Source organism: Glycine soja, chromosome 5 (assembly GCF_004193775.1).
Source record: "Glycine soja cultivar W05 chromosome 5, ASM419377v2, whole genome shotgun sequence".
Lineage (NCBI taxonomy): Eukaryota > Viridiplantae > Streptophyta > Magnoliopsida > Fabales > Fabaceae > Glycine > Glycine soja.
Window position 1 is genome coordinate 40765022 of NC_041006.1, and position 17455 is coordinate 40782476.

General features: G+C 30.1%; 3 protein-coding genes across 5 annotated transcripts; all 3 read right to left on the reverse strand.

Moving 5' to 3' along the window:
* Positions 1-1549: 1549 nt before the first annotated feature.
* LOC114413356 lies at positions 1550-7930 on the reverse strand. Its single transcript, XM_028377708.1, has 14 exons — positions 7550-7930; positions 6824-7447; positions 6600-6736; positions 6398-6518; positions 6220-6318; positions 5795-6094; positions 5569-5676; positions 5390-5461; positions 5124-5210; positions 3762-3833; positions 3543-3632; positions 3198-3305; positions 2624-2692; positions 1550-2073 (listed from the first exon to the last, which is right to left on the reverse strand). The coding sequence occupies exons 1-14, from the start codon at positions 7772-7774 to the stop codon at positions 1999-2001; spliced, it is 2187 nt and encodes a 728-aa protein (XP_028233509.1). The 5' UTR covers positions 7775-7930; the 3' UTR covers positions 1550-1998.
* Positions 7931-9254: 1324 nt separating this feature from the next.
* Positions 9255-11278, reverse strand: LOC114413358 (LIM domain-containing protein WLIM2b-like). Its single transcript, XM_028377709.1, has 5 exons — positions 11012-11278; positions 10422-10521; positions 10275-10297; positions 10046-10135; positions 9255-9945 (listed from the first exon to the last, which is right to left on the reverse strand). The coding sequence occupies exons 1-5, from the start codon at positions 11144-11146 to the stop codon at positions 9619-9621; spliced, it is 675 nt and encodes a 224-aa protein (XP_028233510.1). The 5' UTR covers positions 11147-11278; the 3' UTR covers positions 9255-9618.
* A 1732-nt stretch (positions 11279-13010) lies between these two features.
* LOC114413359 (remorin-like) lies at positions 13011-17246 on the reverse strand. Of its 3 annotated transcripts, XM_028377710.1 has the most exons (6): positions 16971-17246; positions 15634-15702; positions 14575-14616; positions 14423-14483; positions 13478-13559; positions 13011-13376 (listed from the first exon to the last, which is right to left on the reverse strand). In XM_028377710.1, the coding sequence occupies exons 1-6, from the start codon at positions 17065-17067 to the stop codon at positions 13176-13178; spliced, it is 552 nt and encodes a 183-aa protein (XP_028233511.1). In that variant the 5' UTR covers positions 17068-17246; the 3' UTR covers positions 13011-13175. The 3 variants fall into 3 exon arrangements, with proteins under 3 accessions (XP_028233511.1, XP_028233514.1, XP_028233512.1); XM_028377713.1 differs by lacking the exon at positions 15634-15702 and having other exon boundaries at positions 14575-14623; positions 16971-17245; XM_028377711.1 differs by lacking the exon at positions 15634-15702 and having other exon boundaries at positions 16971-17242.
* Between the last annotated feature and the right edge of the window lie 209 nt (positions 17247-17455).

Genomic DNA, 17455 nt, shown 5'->3' on the forward strand with positions numbered 1-17455 from the left:
ATATAACAATTTTGTATAAAAAAATTCATGTCCATAGACTTTCTTTTTCTTAAACTTAGGTGTCCTTGCCTTAATTATTGTAAAACGAAAAAAGAAAATTCACATTTTTTTTAAGTTTAATTTTAGTCTTTTAGGATATGTATGATTTAGATAATAAAAATAGAAAAAAAATATAAAAGATAAATTTTTGAATTAAAATAGAATGAAATATGTGAGATCACATAATTTTTTTTTATTTCTCTCATTTTTCCATCAACCAAACACATCATTAAATTTGTTATTTAATTAAGATTTTAAAAAATATCTATTATTACTCTAATTATGATGTAACATACATTTAATTGTCACATTAATAATTATTTTAAAATGATGTAACATGGTCACATCTTTAATAAATATAACTATATTTTTATTTTTCTTGAAACTTATAGTAAAAATGTTAATAATATCGAATGATATATATTTTTATTCTTATCTATTATCTCTCGGAAAATGATAATCAAGATTATACCTATTTTATCATTTAATAAAATTTAGCTGAGATTCGTGGAATAAAAGTGAAGTATATCAAATTAAACTTACATGATTTAGTATGATTCATATATATTTTTATAACAATAAAAATTATGTTGACATTTTAATTACGTCAATAACATAACTTTTACAATTGTTTAATATGCTTAGTTATAAGAAATTTGTACCCAAAAAAAATATCGTTTCTAAAGTCAGAGATTACCTTTTTATCCTTTTTTGTGGTCCCAAAATTTTGTTTAAAGGGTTAAGCTTCACATATTGATAATTTGATTTGATATCAATTGAGTGGAAGGAAGATAAAACTTAATTTGTTCAAATGTTTGATAATTTTTACTTTTATTTTTGTAAGAAAAAAGATATTTTAGTCTCTATATTAGGAAAAAAAAAATTATAACTTGATTCTTGTAGTTTGTCAAAGTTGTTGAATTGGTTAGGTTAAATTAAAGTTAATTTATGAATTCAATTATAACTTCAATCTCTACTGTTATTTTTAGTCTAAATAATTTTGAATATTAAAAAGTATTTCTAAAAGCATTAAACTTTAATTAAACATATTTTTAAATGTAATCAAGAATAACATTCATGTTAATAAAAAATTTAAGAATGTGATTTCTGAAAATACAATATAGCTTGAAACAAACACCTTTTTATACAAAAAAAATCATATTTTAATTCTGACGTAAAAGACAATTTAGCAAAATATAATATAATTATAATTTTGCTAATAATAAGGAATTATATATAAGCATTTTTCTAGAGTTAAACTCACCTCGATCCATTTTGCTGCTCATTGCTCTCCATTTACAAGAAATAACCCTTAATGGGGCTCCATTGCAATCAAAACTACAATACTCAGCATCCATCATTTAAATAAGGTCAAATCGAGTCAAGTTATTTAACATTGAGACCATTTTGATAAACAACTCTTTTGGAAACTCATCAACTTTTTTAAGTTCAATTCATTATCTTATATTTAGTAGCTTGTTGAACTTATAGTGAACTGAACTCAAGCCCACAAAATGAACATTTCTTTGTTGAGTTCAAGCTTGAACCAAGCTAGCCTTAGTTTTAACACATGTAATTGTAAATTACCAAAAGTGATTTACTATATGCAATGGTTGTCCAGGAACAGTATCAATCTGTCTAATTTCTCAAAGCGGTCGCGGTGCACAAGGCAAACAAGAAATGGCATCACTTGACCCAAGAGAAAGGATTCGAGCTTTTTTCTACTTGTCCTTTATATGTAACCCCTCCTCTCACCCCCAACACGTCTCCCCAAAAGTTAGAAAAATATGCCTTTATTACTACTTTTTTACAAGAAAGAAAAAATTGATCCTCCCACCAATCCTCATGCATAAATTAGCTTGAAATGCTCCTTATATTGCAGCTTGCACTCTCCGAAAGAATGCACAATCACCAAAAAAAGAAAGCAACAATAGGCTTTACTACTGTCACCATCCACAATTATTCTACTCTGTTGGCACATGTCATAACAGCTGACTTCATCCTTTCTTTATCTAAAGAAGTCTGAACTATCACCTGCCCAAAATGATTTATTATTAGGGTTATAGATTATAGTATGAATGAGTATGACAATAAGTGATTTCAATAAGTACTCCACCTACATCTAGAATATGGATAAAAGAAAGAAAAAAAATAGACCACCAAAAAAAATAAATAATACAAATATGCAAATTAGTGTGTGAGACCATAGTTAGGTTGCATTTGAACATATTCAACAAAACCATAAGTTGTATTTGAACAAGATTTTGGTTCTTAAACCATGGTTTGAATGGAAGTGAAAAAGAAAGGTTAGGTTGGTTTTCCATTGGGTCAAACCATGGTTTGCAAACTAGAATACAATAGTGTATTCTATGGAACAATCAAAAGCAACTGTTTGCAAGCTTTTGTAGACGCTGAGGAAAATGACATGTCCCAAAGCAATTTTATCAAGTATACATGCATAACTAAAAGAAAAATCATCTTGAATAACTGAAGAAAAAAAAAATACTAGTGGAAGGGAAGACATTTTTGAATGATACAACATTACCTGTTTAGCTAGAAATTAAAACAGAATCTATAACATTACCTCTTGTATTTTGTTTCCAGATCGAGCAAGTAACTTATACTGATCCTCAAAGATGGATGCCATATAAACCTGGAAAAAATTTGGTTTCCATACTGATAAATCAAGAACTTGAGTTTGCTAACAATTATTAAATTGTGCCTGGAAACAAGTGATAAACAAAAACAATACGTTGATAAAGAAGAGGTTTAGGAGAACTAGAGTTTGTCTGTGTATACAGGAATGTCTAGTAAACTGGCAGTGGCTGCTCAAAACAAGAACAAGCAATCACATTATCATAGGAAAATGAAAAAGGAAACCGAGTGGGGTTTATTTTTGGCAGAACAATCTTCTAGCTGAATAGTAGTCCACATCATTATATTTTCAACTAAAAAAGTTATAAGGCAACCATAAGAAAATTCTATGTCAGTTGATTAATTTGAACCTTGATTGGCCTTTCACAAACAATATGCGAAATCCATAATGCAAATTGTAACTTATGATGAGTTCTGACAGAACAAATACTGAACTAATACTCATTCAAGCAAACAATAAAGAACATTATGCAGAGGTTGAATATGCGTCACTGTGTCCGTACCTGAAAAGTTGGAGCTAAACCAGGGCTTCTAAAAAAACGGCCTTTTGAAACAGACTGGACTCCCTCAATCTTTTGCAATTCTTCGACAAGGGAATCCACTTCAGGCCACTGTCCAAAAATGAGCATAATTTGATGATTAGTCATGTCAAACCAATAATCCAACTGGACAATAAAATAAACATAAATATTTATTGATGCTTCATTGTATGGGTAAAGTCGGCTTCTAAACTATATTGAGAAATAAAGTCTAACAACAATGCAATTATTCAATCAACATAATGGGTATATGTTTTATAATTTTTGTAGGTACTTAGAGTGACTTCTACTTTCTCATATAAAGATTACCTCTACATCTGTTTGAGCTGCTTCCAATCTTCCATCTAAGGGGTCATGATCCCCAACTATAGCCTCTAAGGGATTCATTAATGGATCAGGCTGTCATAAGAAGATAATGAGTTGTTAAATCACAAAGCGTATAAACACCGCTTAATCTAAGTGAACTTGGTCAAAATAATCACAATTCTCCCCTAATGAAAGGAAAAGTAAATAACATAGATAAGTTACCATGACCTCCTTCAATGATAAAAATATGCGCTCAAGAGCAAAGTTTATTTGGTGAACTTTTGCCTCCAGAACCTGGAACAAAAGTAAGCTTAAAAATAAATACAAAGTAGTAATCTATAAAGACTTCAAATATCATGATGGGTACTTGATCAATGAACCAACACGAAGAAAGTTACATTTTCCAAGCGTAAAAGGGGTTTATTCAAAAAAGCAAATGAATTATCAATTTTATGAGGAGTATAAATTGCTATTGCCGTGTTCTCCCCTGGACACAAGCTTTTTTCTTTTGGCCACCCAAGTATTGATGTTGTTGCAGCCAAATTTCTTCAACAAGAGCCTAAATCAAATGTTGTGAAACCAAAATAATGTCCTAGGAAGTAGCTCATCTAATGAAATTGGTGACATTGATGGGCTATCCGTCTATTAGATAATTGTTTATTTAGTCCATCAATGTCACCAATTTCATTATATGAGCTACTTCCTTGGCTATTATTTGGTTTGGCAACATTTGATTTAGGCTCGTTGAAGAAATTTGGCCACAACAACGTCAATACTTGGGTGGCCAAAAGAAAAAAAGCTTGTGTCCAGGGGAAAAAAAGCTTGAAGAAATTTGGCCACAACAACGTCAATGCTTTTTTGAATAAGGTTGGGCAGACATGTGCAATGTGAACATGCTTCAAGCTTAAAGGACTTTTGCATGAGGTGGAATGTTAGATACTGAAACTGACCAGAACACAAGAAAGGGAAATATAGATGTGTGGTGCACTAGGCAAAATCACTGATATCAGAAGAGAATATACCAGTGAAATAACTCAATAAGAGAAATACAAGAAAGATTAAGTACTAGAAATGAATAAAGAAAATGATGACCAAGACTTTCAAGAAGCCTGGCCTGCTGTCCCTCCCAATTCTACCGTGCACTCTTTTCCTACCTCCATCCTACCCTTCCCACTACTGGCATATTTTATTACATAACAAACTCCTCATTGCTCATGCCACACCTGCCACGTGTAAACTAATATCATTCCCATTGCCCACCCTTTCCATGCTCACGGGAAGTGCATATCCCTTGCTTTCTCTTCTATTTCTCCTTTTGAACCACCTACTAATAATGGTTTGCAGACAGATGCAAATCATCCGGGTACTTTCACCCGACAACTTATGCTTTTGGACAGTTTATTTATGACATCATCTATATTGAAAGCATGGAAAATAGACGGCAAAGTCACAAACATGGAAGAAAAACAAACAATAGAAAAAAAATGTAAACAAATTGGTTGTGGCTCACATCATTATTAATTTTAGTGGTTGAAAACTATTTTCCACTTTATTAATTTGTCACATTGTCAAGAAGGAAAATACCTGACCAATCTGAAAATATGATGCTGGGTTCAAAGTGGCATCCCACGATAATTCAGACTGATGAATTAATGCAGAAACTCCTTCAACCTTCATTAATAAGTAATAACATCAATATTGAGAATTTTTTACCACCGCTCTGAACTCTGATTCCATGAAAGGGCAAAGGGTATCCAGGTGCTTAGCTCAATACAAAGGCACAAGCATAGATATGTTTGTAAAACTGAATGCCATAATACTGACATAGTGATATTAAATGCCGTATATACCTCAACAAAAATCCCAAAGTAAGCAATTTTCTGGACACAGCATTTCACTATATCCCCAACTTGAAGTCTAGCCTGTGGCGAGAAACAGAAAACAAATCTGAAGACCACTTTGTTGCATTCAATCAACAACATAAGCTCCATGCTAATTCAAGAAATGTTATTGTTACTAAAGTATTTACCATGAGATTTCGCTTCTTCTCAACTAATTCTTCCTTCTCTTTCGGTCTTAAAGAGAATATGAGCTTTCTCATTTTTCTGTCTGCCACTAACACATTTGCTTTAATTTTCTGCAAAACACATGGTATATATGTTTAACATTAAGATTGATAATATTCAAGTTCCATCTTTTATGGTAAAACTAAAGGAATATATTTTGGCAGTGCATTTATGTTTTGAATACCAAACCTGCCCAACAAATGAAGATAAGAACTTAAGTTTCTCTTGATCATAAATCCTTAGCAGATCTTCCAATTTCATATCTGGTGAAATTCTATCTTCAACTTTACCATCAATCTCCAGAGATGGAGGAGAATCAGGAGACAAGTTCTTAATTTCAGCATCAAAACTTGTAATAGTGCCTGAGTTTTGCTTGTATATTGATGGATCTAAGCCCTTCTGTTTTAACCATGACTCAAAAGCTAAGAACTTCCACTTGGAAGCAAGATTACGGTATGGCAGAAATCCTACCAAGGAACCAAAAGAAACCTGTAAAATGGTTTAATTTAGTTCATAGGAAATACAAAAAAAAAAAAAAAAAAATCATTGATGACTAAGAAACTATTTTTTTATTTACAAATGAAAGTTCTTCATACCACTTTCTAATTACTTACAATGAACCCTTTGGTATTGCAGCTTACTAGTTCCACGTCTTCTCTATCTCCAGTCTTAATCAAATCTTGTGTCCTGGTCCAATCAGCATCTTCGCTTTCCTACAAAATTAAAAAGCACAACGGTTAACATAAAGTTGGGAAAATAGATAAATAACTTGTATAATCCATATAATCTGACCTGGAAATCTGACATATCAACAATTTTCCCTAAATCATCATTGTTTGTGCGACCTCCAATATTACGGGAAGCACCCTCTTCTCCAACAAATTTTGAGGTTTGTTTCACATATTTATCTAGCCTATAAAAAAAATACATTCAAGCAATGAACTAAAACTGGAATTGCAACCATAAACTAAACCATAAAACTTTTTTCATATACCTTTTTGGCTTTGCCTGTAGCGCAGCTTCCGCAGACAACTCCACTCTAGAATCATCTGACTTTAAATCTGACAATTGACATAAATCATTCGGCTCCTCATGGAACTCCAGCTGTCTCTGCTCATGTTGCTCCAATCCCTAATTAATCGAGCACAAAATTAGTTCATATCCAGCCTTACATTCCTAAATGCTATATTGCAACTAGCAACAAAGATTGGCACCTACATCATTTGGGATCATGACATTCACTTCTTCTAACTTCTCTTCCTTTTCACCACTAGGTTTGTGTGGCCGTTCCAACAAGGTAAAGCCACCAATTTCATCACTTAACTCTTCGTTCCACATCTTCAACTCATCATCATTGTTCCCTTGGCCATCCACACTAGAAGAAGGCTCTTGGATTGCATCTGTGTTCTTGGCAACTGCTGCTTCAGGCTTCCTCAACAGTGTCATGTCACTAAACGTGTCCTTCACTTGCTCATCCTGCATTTTTGGCCTCATTCTCAACCTTGATGTCAACGTGTCCCCATCACCGTCATCTTTAAGCACGGCTGGCTTCCTGAGAATAACATTGGGAACAATACTCTTCCTAACACTCCCCACCTTATTTTCCGCTCGGACGGGTTTCTTAATCTCCAATGCAGGTTTGCTATCATCGGATTTAAATTCCATCCCCTTAGCAGGAACAGGACGCACCAAGCCCTGGTCATCCAATTTCCTTGATGACCTCCCTCCCTTAGAGCCTTCAAATGGAACTTGCTCCACTTCCACAATTTTACCCTTGTTCTTATAAAAGGCTTTCTCAATATCAAGATAAGAAGCATCAGGATTAACCTTTCTTCCCATTATCTAAAACAACAAGCAAGCATACAATGGTGTATTGAATCAATTAGAAAGACTAAACTATAAGCATATAAACAAAGTAATTATTATACGAACATTTTCATATACCTTGGCAAGGGTGAGCTTGGGGTCCTCTCCGAGTAACCGACCGAACTTGAGTTCCATGAGGTCGTAGCTGTCGAATTTAGGTGGTTCTTTTTCTCCTTCATTTCGTGATCGTGAGGCAAAGACCTTGACTCTCTGATTCAGAGAAAGGGTTCTTGTTCTGTCCGATGAAAACCAGTGAAGCTGGGTGAAGAAGGGTTTACTACTGGTGAGAGGAAGAGACCCCATTTTCCTCTGAATTTCAGTTTACAGCTATGTTATTATTATTTGAGAAGGGATTTGTTGTTCTCAGAGTAAGAGAGTCAAACCTTGGGTTTGGATAAACGGCTAGCAAGTAGAGAAGAAGAATGGGGAACAACGGAAAGAAAGGGTTATCCCCCACACACAAATTAATCTGGTTCATGAATAATTAAATATGAAATTAATATTTTTAGTACGTGCATCGTATAGATTATAGAAAAATATTTATTTTTTATGATTCAAATTCATAATAAATAAATAATTTGAAATATTTAAATTGTGATATAACATCATTTTGATTATTAATATTTTGAAATTATTCAAATTTAAGTTAGAAATAAAGATAATAAAAATTGAAAAATATGAAAATTAAGAAGATGAAGTGTATATAAAAAAAATCCCTTAAAAAAGCATATAAAAACAATATAAAATAAAATTAATTTGAGATAGTTGAAAAAAATAGTTTTTTTTTTTGGTGAATAGGAAAAAAAACTAGTTAGTTACGTTGTTGTTAGAGTAAAATGTATCTTAAATGACAAAGAGATAAATATTTATGTTAAAATATATTTTTATTGTTCACATTTTCTATACATTTCAATTTGATCTTCTGAATTAAAAAGTATCACCCAGTCCTTTAGGGTTTTTTTTTTTATATAAAATCAAAATCATCTTTTCATCAATTTTTTTCACTAATCATGTATTTACATAACAAATACCTAGATGATATGGTATCTCTGACAATTTGCATGAATCAAACAGTATGATAAACTAATAGAAGAATAACAAATACACTTTAAAGGGATAAAGTTAAATTTTTTATACTTAAAGTACTAAACTAAAATAAAAAATTTAAATAAGAATCCAAAAATATATTTTCACCAATTTTTTATAATGTCTAATAGTGTGATATATTGAATTTTCATTTTATTCTGTAACAATGATATGTTATGTTTGCACCCAATATTTTAAATTAGGATGACCAATGAAGATACTTATGTTTGTCAAAAAAATGCTGTCATTAATATTACAAAAGAATTAAATAAATTAGATGAAATAACATAATTTTTTTACATGATGAAATAACATAATTAGAAATTATTAGGTGGACGAGTGAAATAGATAGTGGTAGTTTGTAAGATCCTAAAACTATTTTCTTTAACAATCTTTATAGTTTCACTCTTTCTAATTTTTAATATATGATTAATAACTTAAAATTAAGTTTTTGATCTGGCCATATATGTTTATATTTATTGCAACTTATTTTACATCGATATTATCAACTACTAATATTTTACTCTATACATTAAAAGGAATATATTTATTTTTAGGATTTCTGAAGCTGAGCCTAAAATGCAGAGCCCTTTACAAAAAGTTTTAGATAGAAGATGATTTTCAGTTACTAATATTTTCCGATACGCCAATTAGGTAAAGTGTATAATTAAGGAGAGTTGTATAGAAAAGAGATTGCTTTTGTAATCCATCATCAATTCAGACAATAGAATCTTCTTTTTCTACTCTGATATCTGTTTCTTAATACACAGAATGAAATACATCTGAAATGACTGAGGCATGCATGCACTTTGGCTTGAGAAAGTCATGTACATGCCCCAAAGAACAGAGAGGCTTAACCTACTGATTGTTTGCAAATTATGGAACACATAATACTGTAATAGCCCTTTTGTGGGAATGACACAAGGCCACGACCCAATCAATCAGGAACTTCAAAATGTCCCAAATGAAATGGGGATTTACTTGTAGCCAGAAAGATCAATTTTACTCAAAGACACAAGTGAAGACCCCCGCTTGCAAAAATTAATGTTCCATCAATCAATCTAGTGCTCTTGCTCAGAGTGATCATCATCAGCTTGTTCAGCTTCCTTTGTTGTTGTTGTCGTGTCTGGCTCTGACTCTGAGCGATCATCATCGGTTGTAGTAGCTTTCTCCACAGCCTCTTGTTCTTGTTGTTGCATTTCACTTTTCTTCAATGAAGCTTGCTTGGACAGATAACTGTAGCTACCCTTCTCCTTGAACAACTGAGAGAAGTGGGGCTTGCAGTAAAGATATCCATCTAGAGCAGCATAGGTTGAAGGGGTCAGGAAACATCCTCCATGTGCACACCTAAAGCATGATTTGTGGTAAAACTCGCCTTCCACGGTCAACTGTCATAAATTCAACTCACAACATTAGCTAACTAATTAAGGGTCATAACTCAGAAGCATATATATAATCACAAAAGGAAATGTGATTTGTCTTTCAAACCTTCTCCAATGGATATACGGTTTTCTTGCATTTTGAACATTTCTCTTGAGTCCCAGAGAAGAAGGCAGAAAGCTTGCTTGGTGCTCTATTCTGTAGTTGATATAACAATTGGTGAAAACCATGTAAATATTTACACAATATAGTTGAATACATAAAATTTACTAACTGAATTATATATAGCTCAAGCAAATAAATAAAAGGTGTCTTGTGTATGTAGAATAATACATACCAGCTCGAGTGGAGGCTTTCCAGCTGATTGAAAATTATGAAACGAAAATTATGCAACAAAAATTATGATTTATTAGCCCAAAAATAGCACAAAACAAAACAGCAGCTGCATGTTATGGTAATTTTTTGTGTACAAAAGGGCTCTTACACGACTGGGATTTCTTGGGGTAGGTTCCAGTTTCCTTGAAAAGCTGCTCAAAGTGCACCTTGCAGTACAAAACTCCTTCGGTGGATGAGTAATTGCTTATCTGTAATGAAAATTTAACATCACAAAATATAGAAATAAGGCTTCAGATTTCAGACACCATGCTTTATTTGAGTTTCTTAAGAATATTTCTCAAGGATGCATATACAAAGTCTTTATTAAAAAAACATTATATTAAAAATACAAATAAAGCATTTGATGCTACAAATAGTAAAATTATTTGTATTAACTGCTATTCAGTACAAAGATTTGAAGACTTTTTGCACGAATTGATAATGAGGTCACTTTTTTTGTATTATTGAACAAAAAGTTAAATAAAATATTGTAAGAAATAATTAATTTAATGCAAATCAAACATACATTAAATATTACGATTTTCATTTGTTCAATTCGTACAACAGATTCGTATGATAAGGTTCCGTGCATAGCATAATTTTGCACATGCACTAGTTCTAATGTTTCAATAACACATTAAGTAATTAAAATCATTATTAAATGCTCCTTAACAAGAATGCAAAAACAAAGCAATGTACCGCAAGAAGGCCATTGCAATGGCTGCATCTGAAGCAGTTCTTGTGATAAGCAGCTCCATCGGCAGATAAACCTTCGACAAAGTGAACAGTTTTGTCGCAAGCCTTGCATTTCTGTTGGGTCCCGCTGAATGCCATATTTGATTATTTTATTTTATTTGACGTACTAGCTAGCTAGCAGAATAATTTGGTTCTGTAGGAATTGGAATAAAGCTAGCTAGCACGCAAGATTGAGGTGAGGGTTCAGCTAAGACACCAAAGGAGGAAATGTGATTCTAGCATTCATCCTCCAGCGTCTTTTGTAGTTGCTGTCCCGTGCAAAATTGCAGTAAAAAAAGGATGAAATGGGTGGATAAGAAGCATTATTTGTCTTTGGATTATGCTCGGACACTAATTTTCTTCTCTAATTATAGGCCTACAACTATGTAACGCACATGTGTCTTTGACCATGTCCTTCATGGAAGGCATAAATTTCTGGATTGGAAGATGATACTTCTGCACCTGTATTGCTGTAAATACTTTAACTGGTCATCAAAAGTGTGAGCAATTATATATTGTCGCTTTAGTATTTGATAAAATTAAAAAAAAAATCCTAAATGTGTAATCCATCATTTACTTAGATTCAAAATTCAATAAATTGTTAACTTTAAGGATTAAAATGACATATAAATATTTTTGAAATCTTCTTAGTTTTAGAGAATAATGTGACGGACGAATATATTTTAAATTCGAGACTAATATGTAACATTATATTTTCAAATATTAAAATTGTAATTTGTCTATATTTTAAATTAACGAGATTAAAATATTAAATATAAATTTATAATTAATTTAGATAAACATTATATATTTAAGAAAGAGATGTGTTTCTTGTCCCAATACTTTTAGTTAAAATTGGTTTTATTCTTTATATTTTTAAATTGATAAATTTATGCCTTCATCTTCTAAAAATATGCTGTAAGTGTATATGTTGATATAAAGAATGAATAAATTTACATATTTAAAAAAATAAAAGATTAAATTTATCAATTATACCAACTTTGACTAAAAGTATATGTACTAAAAAGTTAAAATATATTTTTTCCTATAAAAATGTATGATAAAAGTAGAAATTGTACTTTCATCTATAATTTTATCTTAATGTATAGATATCTATCACAATATACAGGGTAAAATTGGAAGAATTATTAGGTGGTAAGAAACTATCACATATATATGATCTTGATTAATATATGTATAAATGTACTTAAATTTTTCAATTTACAAAATTGATGATGTATATAAAAAATTATTTGGCATCATAACCCCTTGCTTCAAAACTAGCATGAAAAACCATTAAGTCACTTTAATTATTTGGTATCTGTATAAAAAAAGATTTATAATCTAAAAGTATTGATTAAGGAACTTAAAATAAGAATATTTGTATTTGTCTAAAAATCCAGTATATATTATAAATAATATTAATGTGTATTGGAATTTGGACCCTCCCATATTATATGACAAGTACTTAACCTAAGTCCACCATTATTACGGGTCGAGCTCATGGCCACCAAAACCTAATTAATCATGCCATATTGGTAAACAGTTACACATGGGTCAAACTGTAGTTGATCCCTAATATCACATGTTGAATTATAATGACATCCTCCTTCTCTCACAATAAAGAAATTGCATGATACAACTTTGGACCAAATGCTGTCCCTCGAGCCTTGAGCTTAACGTTAGTTGGAACACATGTGATATATGAAAACATGTTTTTCTTATAGTTTATCATATAAAAATGTAAAGATAATGTAATTTTTTAAGAAGCTACACAAAGGAGAACACTTGATTGTTATGATAAATCAGAACAATAAATACAAATAATTAAGTCATATTTAAATAATCAAAATTAAAATATTAAAGTACAAAACTTTTTTAAGCAATGATATAATAACTAACTAATTTTTATTTTTAATTATTCATATTTTTTTTATGATTCAATCTCATCGCATCCTTGACCTGAGGAATATTTTCGTTATATTATATCTTCCTTGTGTTTTTTGAATATGCAAATATGAATATCCGGCTCTTATTACACATAAGCAACACACACAGCATAATTTAAACATATATATATAAAGCAAGGCATATATGAGAATTTTTTTTTGATTTGGCTGAAAATCCTTTAACTGCCGAAGCATGGTAGATATTTCTTGGGTGAATAGCCACGGGTACGAAACTTTGCTGCTTTCTCCTCTATTTCTAGGAATTCTTCTCCCTTGTAGGCTTCTATCATTGCCCTTTTCTCTTCTGCTGTTCGATGAATTTCTGCAACTTTATTTTGCATTTTTTCTACACACTTTGCTTTGTTTCTGTCCAATTTTTCCTGTCAAATGCAAATGTTTGAATATAACATTAGGATCATTCATACAACTGACATCCAAAAATCAGTCACATTGATGCATGCATTAATTAACCACGTATGACCTCAATCCTTTTAAGATGTGCCTCCGCAGATGCTTTCTTACTATTCTCCCACAATACAACAGCATTGTGCCTTTTATATGCCCTGTTTGACAGTTTCACATTTATCAAGCTTAGCAATCAATAGAGAATGGAATTCAAGAGGTTATTGTGAACGTCTATTCAAACGGACCCTTAAAGTCAAGCAAATGTCTCAGAATTTCACAACATAGTAAATTTAAGATAATATCCGGTTTCTTTCTTCCAAGAATTATACTACTCCCTCTCAGTCTTATTATAATTGTTATTTTTCACAGATAAAATAAAAATAATAAATAAATAAAAAAGAATAATAATTTTATAAAATTAATATTATATCATGATTAATTTATTTATATATTTTGTGGTCTATCATTAATATTATATAAAATATAATTAATGTTTTATTGAAAAACTATAATTATTATGAAATAAATTTATTATTTTCATATGATAATTATAGTGAGATAAAAAAAATATTTAATTACTTGAACTTCATTAATTAATGTGTCAAAAGAAGAGTTACGGAATGAATAATTGATACTAGCAAATAATAGTAATCGTCAACAACAAAATATTGTAAATACCAAAGAAATCAAATACTAACGTCAATCACACGACAAAATGGTGAACTAACTTTTTATTGGGAAACACACTCCTAAACTAAAGTCCTAATATAGCCAAAAACATGCCTAAATAGCTAAATTTCACTCTCTGTTTTTTGGGTGGTTAAAATTTTTTAATGAAAAAAAATCAGTCTAAAGTAGAAAAAGCGTTTAAAGTCAAAGAAGATTTACGGAAACTTGAATATATTTAATTATCTCATTTTAATTAAGGAGATAATCAAAACTCTAACCAATGATTTAAAACAAAATAGTATTGCAAGTACAAAAAAAAAGTATTATAACGAACTAAGAGATGGTATCTTACCTGTTCTCTGCTTTTGTCTTCTCACTTTCTTCCCATGCTCTTATTAAAGCCAGTCTTTTCTCTGATTCAAACCTTAAGCACAGCATCTGATCGATGTTATCCTTTAAATAGTTATAAGTTATTTACTAAATACAAAATTTTTAGAAAACAACCTCTGTCAACTGATTCCTTTGAACCCGTCCTAGTGGTAAGAACTGCAACCTCAATAAGGAAACACAATCACATGACGGGTTGAGTAATTAATAGAGTAACATTGAAGAAACGCGTGCAAAATCATGTACTATCTGCCTTATCCATGTAATTTGACATATACATAATAAAAATTAAAAATCATAAGATTTGGAAGTCAAACAAATAATTCTAAATCCTCTTAAAAATACATGCCATTGATTAAAAAAATAATAGTTCATGATGTTATATAAACATACACAACAAATAAAAATGAGTTAAAATATCATTATTTTTTTATTAATTGAAATTGTTTATTTTATTCTCTAAATGAGTACGTTGAAAAGTAATTATATGTAGAACAGGTGTAACCATAAGTCCATAACCAATAATTACCGAAATCCTAACGTACGTGAAGACGCTTGTTAACTTTAAGATACTAATTAAGATATATTAAATGTATTTTATTAATAATATTTCATACATTAAATAGATATTTCTAAATATAGGTAAATAGTTAAAATATAAATTAAAATACTTAAAATAATAATAATTATTTTGGTCGTTAATAATTGAATCTATCGAGTTATTCAATATAATCAACATAGTAAAGAGTTGAGTTTTTTTTTACTTAATATTTTTATTGAAAGTAAATAGAAATTAAAAAAATAGAGTGACTTTGATCGATATTGGAAATTCTAATTTATTTGGTTGAAAAGTTTAAAGAAAGAAAAAGTGAGAAAAACCACGATAATGTTTAATTGAATAATTCTAATTAAATCCTCCCACAACATCTTTCTATTAATCTTCCTATTTTCTTTATATGATAAGTAGTGAATATATTTTATACTTACAAAACATTCTTTAAGTACAAACTACATATGACAAAACCACATGCTAAACTTTAAAAGATTAAATACAATTTTTTATTGAATATCTTCTTTATAAAGTAGTAAGATTTACTCGTGTTTTATTTTATGTCCCTTCTTCTCTCTTTCCCTCGTTTTAATCAAATTCGACCTTAAAACCTAAAAATAACTCACCTTTCTTTTTGACCTTTTTCGACAAAATCACTAAGAAACTACGAAATTGATTCCGTATGGCGAACAAACCTAGAAAGTTGAAACATAAACAAAAAGTATCAAAGTTTCGTGAGGAAAAAAGAAGAAGAGATGTACCTCTGTTTAGTAAACAAAAGTATTTTCACTCTTGAATGTTAATTAATTAAGAATTTAAGATAAAGATTATGATGTATATTAAATTTAGGTCTTAAAAAAATATTATATTTGGACTTTAAATACTAAATTGACAAATTCATTATTATATTAAAGAGGTTTTTATTAATCAGTGACTCAAAGAATTTTAGAAAATAATGTCAAAATTATATAAAATATGTATTTTAAATTATAAATTTCTTTATAAGTTTTCTATAATATAATCTTCTTAATTATTTTCGGAAATTTTTTTATAACCTACTCCTTTATATTAAGAAAATTATATTTTAAATCAAATTATGGACCGTAATAATATGAAAAAATATAATTATTTAAATATTCCATTTTTCATAAAAACAGTTATAATATTAATCATAAAAATTAACCACTACATTATGTATAAATTCAAAACGATTAAATAAATTAAAACAATACATCCGATATACAACATACCATTTAAATAATTAAGAATTCTTGTAAACCTTTAAAACCTATAAACATGACATAATATGAAACATATATATTCAAAACATATTGATTTTAAATATTATATCATCATTATATATCTACAGCTCTTTTCGTTGTTGGTTCTCAAATAAATATAAAATTTTTCTAACAATACCATAGAGTCAATAAGTATGTAGTTTAAATAATATATATCAAAACAGAGTAATAATAATACAAAATATAATCAAATCAATAATATTATGGAATATCCAAATGAAGATATATGAATTTCAATAAAAAAAAAATACATTAAAAGTAGTCAAGCAAATATAAAGCATTCTACATAAAGTTATCATCATGTGTATGTAAGTATGTTCTATACCATAAGCAAATATCCTTCTTAAATTGTAATACACAGAAGTATTCATTTTTTAAAAAAAAAAGTACAGATGCCTACAATACATAATCAGACATTGCAATTATAATATTAGAACTCATAAATTTTCTATTTAGTACAATAAAATAGAATGTTCTAGTAAGAGTGTATTGATATATAACAGCAAGTAATATAAGTTTTACTTCAGATAAAGAAAGGGGTTGGTTGCATCATCCACGGGTTGAAACTTGAAAAGGTTATTAATATGAGTTTTGGTTCAGTCTATGTCCATGCGCATACATGCATTTTGAGTAAGGGGTAAAGCATGTGATCAGAGACTTACATAGATTGAGTGGAGAAATTGCATACTCTTGTCTAACACCGCTTGAAGTGTCTCCGTCCTTCACTTCCTTGCCTCGTTGGTTCCCCGATTCTCCCATAACGTATACACACTTGTTATAATTAATACCAAGACCTTACAGCATGCATGCAGACTTATTTTTATATATATAGCAACACTGTATGTTGGCTACAACAGGGTCTTGATGAATAATGGTCTCGCTGGTATATGTAAGAGACGTGGATAAGTTTCAAAGGAGGGTCCACACACATATTTTTACTATATATACTTTTTCTTGTAGGTATTCTTCCAATCATATATATTGGTCCGAACCTGAAATACTTTATTGGAAGATTTTCCAAACTATATTATAATGAACTATGTAGCATATGAGATGAATGAAGGGAAGGGAGTTTTGGTGAGCCGTAATAAATGAAAATAATAATTAATAAGTTGGCAATTGCTAGGTTAGGTATTTTAATAACTTA